This window comes from Xenopus laevis, chromosome 7L (assembly GCF_017654675.1).
Source record: "Xenopus laevis strain J_2021 chromosome 7L, Xenopus_laevis_v10.1, whole genome shotgun sequence".
Taxonomy (NCBI): Eukaryota; Metazoa; Chordata; class Amphibia; order Anura; family Pipidae; genus Xenopus; species Xenopus laevis.
Window position 1 is genome coordinate 17120260 of NC_054383.1, and position 7241 is coordinate 17127500.

The window sequence follows — 7241 nt, forward strand, 5'->3', positions numbered from 1 at the left end:
CTCGGCCAGGTAATTCCAGGTCTGGGGTAATTCCTTCCATAATGCTACACTGCCATGTTTTATCATTTTCCCAAGTTTTCCCTTATGTCGTATTGGGTAGGGCCCATGCTCAATATAATACTCTTGGTCCATTTTACTTGGGGTGAAGATAAATTATGGAAGTATGGTGCTCTACAAGACATTTTTATGGAAGAAATACATTGACACAAGTCTCCATTAAGGCATTTACCTCTTATATGCAGAAACCCAGGATCCCAGCATTCTATATAATAGATGCCATATGTGTGTGCAATTTTTAATACATGTTCTTCATGTAGACAATAGTGTTATTAGAAGTAATAATGTGAAAATAATAATGTGAAAGCATTGTTTATAAAGTCCCAACTTCCCACAGTGTTGACAAATATAAACACACACAAACTGCAAAAAGAAGGACACCAGAAAAAGAAGAACACCAGAAGAAAACGAGTCTCGTTCTATAATTTTTGCAAATTTTGAAATATATATTTTCAAAAATCCATGATTTAAAGTTACCCAAGGCTCCTTCTCTAATTATCCACGAGGTCAGTAAGCAAAATTGGGAAGAAGCTGGGAGATCAATACAAATTATCCCTGAGCAAACCAGTGCTGACAGTTTGAATTGCAGCATATGTTTACCCAAAATCAGGCAATTTATCTTAATATCAGCAAAGTAATGCAGTGCAGGTGAAAGGTCAGGCAATCTCTCCACCTCATAATTACCCAGTTCTAAAACAGGAAAGTAGTATTGATTGGCCTAGCTCAGTACTCTGTGACTGGGACGTGCCAACGCTTTGCCCTGGCTCGGCTGGACTCTTGGCTTGTAAACTCGACACACTAAGGATTTATTAGATGTGTGCAAAAGGTCTTGTGTTTTCTACTTTACAGAAGATTTTGCCAGTGAAGTCTCTCCTGCTCCTCATTTTGTCAAGCAGCGGGGAGTTAGTTCATTTTTTTTTTTGGTTTTTTATTTGCTCTGATCTGTGTGAGTTAGATCTGCTTGCAGTTTTAGTATTAGTAGCCTGCAAGTTGAAGGGAAAGGAAAGGGAAGTTACAAACAACTCTGCTCATACGGAAAAAAAAAATTATTGGAAAATTGATAGAGACTAAAGTGTCACTTCGGAAATCATTTCCCCCCATGGGTATCTCTCCTAAGGCTGAGGTCTGTTGCATTTATCAAAGTTGACTTACCTTTGATTGTGATTGTTGGTTTGATAAAGAATAATAAGAGTATTGTGAATGCAATGCTAATGTGATACCTAAAACAAGCATATGCCTTATGATAACTTTAGATGATTCTAAATTGTTTGGATTAGAATACAAGGGACTCTGGCCTGGTAAACAACTTAACAATGGTATGTGGCTATATGATTATGGTTATTTTAATTTATTTTTTTACTATAATGATTTCCAGTATAAAAACTAATCATAGCCACAACCTGCCTGATGAAAAATAAGTTCACCGTATGTAGGTCCTATTAGTTTTAAAACAGTTACCTATAAGTGAAATTGCAAAACAATGTCATTCCTATATTGTTTATTTTCTGTAGTTTGCCATTAAATTGCACAGACATCATTAAGCAGGCTCAACTTCAAAAGCTACAGCCATGATTACAATCGGCGCTTTGAAAGCAATGTCATTACAATTAAAACTACATAATTTACCCAAGTTACCCAAATCTCTTCTCTGACAAATCACTTTTCCTTCTTCTCAAGAAACCTAAATATATATAAAGAAAACAATTAACATTGTGGAATATACTTCCATATAGGGCTGTGACACACAGGGTGATTGGAACACCACTAGTTATCTCCCATATTTCATTGGCCACGAGTATACCAATTTTTCCTTACAAACTTCATCTGCAACCCCATCTGAATAGCTGGTTTCCAAACACTTTTCCTCCTTGTTTGAAATGTTGACTTACCGTGGTAGGACTAATCACTTATATGTTTTTAGAAAAGTCTCAAGGTAGGAAGTCAGTTTTTACACAAAGACATATTTTGGACACATTGAATTACAATTCCGAAGACAGCGAGTCCAATGAATGCATCTGAAATAGATGGAAATATCTGTTCTGAGATGAAAGAGTAAAGTTATTACAAGTCATAAAGCTTCTGAAAGCTTGCATTAAAGCCTCAATGCCCTGTCAGTGCCATTTGCATGAAATCAATAGCAGCAAGCCATCTATCTTTTCTGATCACCTTTCATCACAGCAGATTCATTAAGTCAAACAGTCACAGTAATTAGGTAGACACAGAGGAAACTCTGACTTGCATGTGGATCCTACTATTTTCTCTTGCCATAACTGTAATACAATGCCTAATTACCCTTTTCGTCAAGAAAGGCATTCCATAAAGCCTTGGGTCTCCTCTTCCAAAGCACACAACTATAGCCTAGGGTAGACCAAAACCTAGAGAACATGACAGATTGTCCCCAAAGTCAGTGTTGACAGCTTCTGATGATTAATGGGCTGATTATGAAGAGGTCCCACACATATGAAATTTGCATCCCAGTGACTTCTAATATTTTTGCCGTGTCACATATGCTGTGTTTTTTTGGAGCCCTTACTATTTGCAGAATGAAAAAGAAGGGTGAAATCTCAGCAAAAGCCATATCATGTAAAATCAATACATTGGATCAATTCTTTATTAACAAGAAAATGTCTTACTTCACATTGCTGTGTGGACCTTTGTCTCCAGAATACATGATGGAATGTCAAATCAAATTGTAGTCTTCAACTTTCTGTCATGTTATTGAGTTAATATTCAGGCAATACCTTGCAAGATGCTTTGTGCCTCTTTATAAATACGACTAAAAACAATTGTTGGGAATGCTAGCTAATTATACTAGGTAGCTATGATGAAAACTTAAAAAAACAATGTATTTCAAAAAAGTTCCTTGCCTATGGAAGAATAAAATTCTGCATGGACTTATTTAAAGGGATACTGTCATGGGAAAACATTTTTTTTCCAAAATGAATCAGTTAATAGTGCTGCTCTAGCAGAATTCTGCACTGAAATCCATTTCTCAAAAAAGCAAACAGATTTTTTTATATTCAATTTTGAAATCTGACATGGGGCTAGACATTTTGTCAATTTCCCAGCTGCCCCTGGTCATGTGACCTGTGCCTGCACTTTAGGAGAGAAATGCTTTCTGGCAGACTGCTGTTTTTCCTTCTCAATGTAACTGAATGTGTCTCAGTGGGACATGGGTTTTTACTATTGAGTGTTGTTCTTAGATCTACCAGGCAGCTGTTATCTTGTGTTAGGGAGCTGCTATCTGGTTACCTTCCCATTGTTCTTTTGTTTGGCTGCTGGGGGGGAATAGGGAGGGGGATGATATCACTCCAACTTGCAGTACAGCAGTAAAGCGTCATTGAAGTTTATCAGAGCACAAGTCACATGACTTGGGGCAGCTGGGAAATTGACAAAATGTCTAGCCCCATGTCAGATTTCAAAATTGAATATAAAAAATTGTGTTTGCTGTTTTCAGAAATGGATTTCAGTGCAGAATTCTGCTCAAGAGCAGCACTATTAACTGATTCATTTTGAAAATTTTTTTTTTACCCATGACAGTATCCCTTTAAGAGACTCTACCTCTAAATCTTCAATGGCTTGAGTTTTCTGTCTTCAGTGATCAAAATACCAAGAGCACATGACAGCTGAGCCTCTATGGTAATTGTGCAGTTTATAGTACATCAGAAGAACACAAATGTCTGTGGTCCATCACAATATTTGCTCTGGTGGGCCTTAAGCACTTCATAGGAAGTGTCTACCTATTTCTATAGCTTCACACACAGTCAGCTGAAATAAGAAGCTAAACTAAAACAAAAAACAAATTTTTCACAACAGTCCGATGGTAGATGATGTTTCTCAAGGTTTATAGCAACAAATAAAAATGCTTCACACCCACGTCCCCTCTCCCCATCCACCCCCACCGCTGCACACAATTTTTTTTTTTTGGTGTTGTTAATCATGAAATTACATGGTACCTAACGAGCGACGGATAAAATTGCAGGTTGAGTAATGAATAAGTCAAGACAGTCTCTATTAGTCTTTAAAAAAATATATTGATTTATATTGCACCTTTCACGGGAGAGTTGCTTGGTTAAAAATGATTTTGGCATTAGGGAGTAATATACACTAATAAGTATTTTCATCCCAACTGTAGTCTTTAGGCCTCCAGGCTCAGTTTGGGTATGGAGTCTGCCACAGCTATAATAAAGCTCTATGACTTCTCATAAAGCTTGTTAAACACAATGTGTGCAGTCTAACCGAGTCAGGATCTTGATGCATGCTCCGTACACAGCAGCATGTGTCGCTGATTTATGACCAAGCACAGTTCATAGTCAAAATTACAATTTGAAGGTAAAAAAAGATTAATTACTATTTGTGGCCTGCAATTTCATGAGGCTAGTGGATTGCAGCTGTAGAATGATAGTGCTCTACATCAGTTTGTAGTCAGCCGTTCACAGATTATTAAAGCTTTGCAAGATTAAGTGCTCCTCCTGCCTGGTTTGTACTTAGGCAATATGCTACACAAAAAAAAAAGGACCACAGGGATAAATCTGAAGCAAGCAATAGCTGGACATATGTCATAGTTGCCAGTTTCTCATACATTCACATCGACTATGAAAAACACTATCTGATAAAAGCATCATATCATTATATATATTTAATGCTACACTTGGCTTATTTTTTATAGTGTAGAATGGACCTGCTTATGCCAGAATAATGACTAGCACACGTGGGCAAGATACAAGTATAAGTATTCCACATCCATATTGGAATTACCCTTTGGTTAATGGGGCACTAATGCTAAAATTGGTTATAACCATTGTGAATTAGTCATTGGAAGAGAAAGTGACCTTAAGGATCCACTAAGTAAGGGACAAGCACAGATGGAACAGGCACAATGTTGTTCCAGTTATTACTCTACCTGCAGCAGACTGATCAAAACTAATAATAATTGATTGCTATGGGTGAATAAATGGGTGCAAATTTGACACACCTCCGATCCGCACACATCATTTGCACTCAATATATCTGCTGATTATTTGACTCAATCTGTTAAACTAGGGCATTGTGGTTACATTTAGTGACTTTGAAGCATTGTATCCAGTGTAATATGGTCACCCACGCATCCAGTGTGGCCTATTGTCATCTAATCTGGTGACCATCAATTAGTGTGTTGATTACAACCATGTTGATTATCCAAAGCATAAACCTTGGTGGCCATGAGCAAGAAAAACTTGTGCCCATACAGGTATATGCATTGAATGTAATTGTTACTTTCACTATTTCACAATGTTAAATTGATGCTTTTGTTTTAAACAAATACTGATTGTAAGTGATATACATTGACTACAATTAAACATCAACCCATCTTCCTCTTTCAGCTCTGAATGAACCAACCATAGACTATGGATTTCAAAGATTACAAAAAGTCATTCCAAGGCATCCAGGGGACCCAGAACGGTTACCAAAGGTCAGTAGGATATTAAAGTATATCAGTCATTCTATTAATGGAAAATGGAACAGAACCAAATAACCCCTGTATTGTGCGCTGATATTTTTAAAGCTAGCATGTACAGGTTTCATTATAAATGAACTTTCATCTTTGCCCTTTCCCAAGCTATCACTGTGCAGATTTCTTGACTCAGTCGAGCTAATTAGCTTAAAGCTAAAGGGGAGGGGTGGATAATATGTGGTACACTTAAATAACACTCTAATTGAAGGCCAGACACAGGTTGGGTATCACTTCATATAAGAGTGTCAAAAGGGGCCAAAATATTTGTCAAGGGAATTGATTCCTTCAAATTATGGATACATAAGTGTTTTTTTGGGGTGGGGGTGTTAATGCTTATTATAACAAAAGACATTTGATTTGTGTTTGTCCCACTTTAGCTATAAGCTCCTCTGTTGGAATGTGTTGTTAAACTGGGACAAACTTGGCCACTTTCTATATAACTTTCGACCTTGTCTTACTGTGATATATTTTTTTGGGATTCCTAGCACTCTAGAGTCTATACAATATAACAATTGTACTCAAGATTCCACTGGTTTAGCCAATGAGCTTACTCCTTACATTAAATATAATGGGCAATCTAACCAAGAAGTAGCATTGGTATTTAAAATTACCGGAATCCAAGAGACCCATCAGGTTTTGATTTAAACCAGGTATACCCAACCTCTTTTACCACATTCAAATGTAAAAAGAGTTGTATAGAAACACAAGCATGACAAAAGTTCCTGGGGATGCCAAATAAGTACCGTGATTTGCAACAGAAGGCTCTGTTTGCAGTATACCTGGTTTTTATGCCTGACTCCAAGCCAGGAATTCAAAAATAAGCACCTGCGATGTGGCCAATGAGAGCAATATCCAAGAGGTTGGTGAGTTGCTCATGAACTACTGGTTGGGGATCACTGATTTAGAAAATGCCTTTTGACTGGCTGTCAGTTTTACCACCTCCATGACCAATGGCCAAACACAATCTTCTGAGATTTTTATTTATATTGCTCTCATTGACATGCCCTATGAGCCAAGAGACAGCAATAACCTAGAGAAAGTGTGAGCAACTTCATTGAAAAGCAGTTGAAAAGCAAAATTGGTGACAATATATAGATATATAATTCCAATACTGGTAAACGAGTGAAGCGTAGCCCATCAGAGCCACCAAGGATCTCTTTGTACGAAGTCAGAAAGATTTTTGTAGAGAAGGGAAGAACCGAAGACAAAAGACTTTAGAGATGCAAGTACTTTGAAATCTGCAAGAGGAACATAAACTTCCTGCGTAATGAAATAGTTCAATTAAACATTTTCCACTCCAGTAGCCTGTAGTGATTTCAATCTAACCAGCCCCACTCTGATCTGTGATTATTTGACTGTTGTTTTCCTTTCATTTTCTAAAGCTTGATTCAGTTTAATCTTTTGTTTACAAAGGTTTTGTTATAAGTCCCCGACTTAGCTAGATAGCAAATGAAGTTCCCATATTAATATCTGGAGGGACTTTTCATTTAAATTCAGCTGGCAAAGCCTTCATGCAATGTTTATGCTCATGATATATATCACACACACACACGGTGGATTTGGCTAGACAGTTCAGAATATTATGCATACATGTTTTCTCTTTGCTTTCTATTCATTGTTCTAAAAGGATAATATCAAAATGACAATAGTTAACCACACATGGATCTCGAGTGTCTCTGCTGCTCAGTTG

At 37.2% G+C, this 7241-nt stretch overlaps 1 protein-coding gene across 1 annotated transcript in view; it reads left to right on the forward strand.

Annotated features, from left to right (window-relative positions):
* ebf3.L (EBF transcription factor 3 L homeolog) overlaps positions 1–7241 on the forward strand; it is a gene marked incomplete at its 5' end in the record, with an annotated part of 133316 nt that overhangs the window by 110379 nt on the left and 15696 nt on the right. The window contains 1 exon segment of the mRNA NM_001090332.1: positions 5421–5509. Coding sequence (NP_001083801.1) covers positions 5421–5509 — 89 coding nt within the window.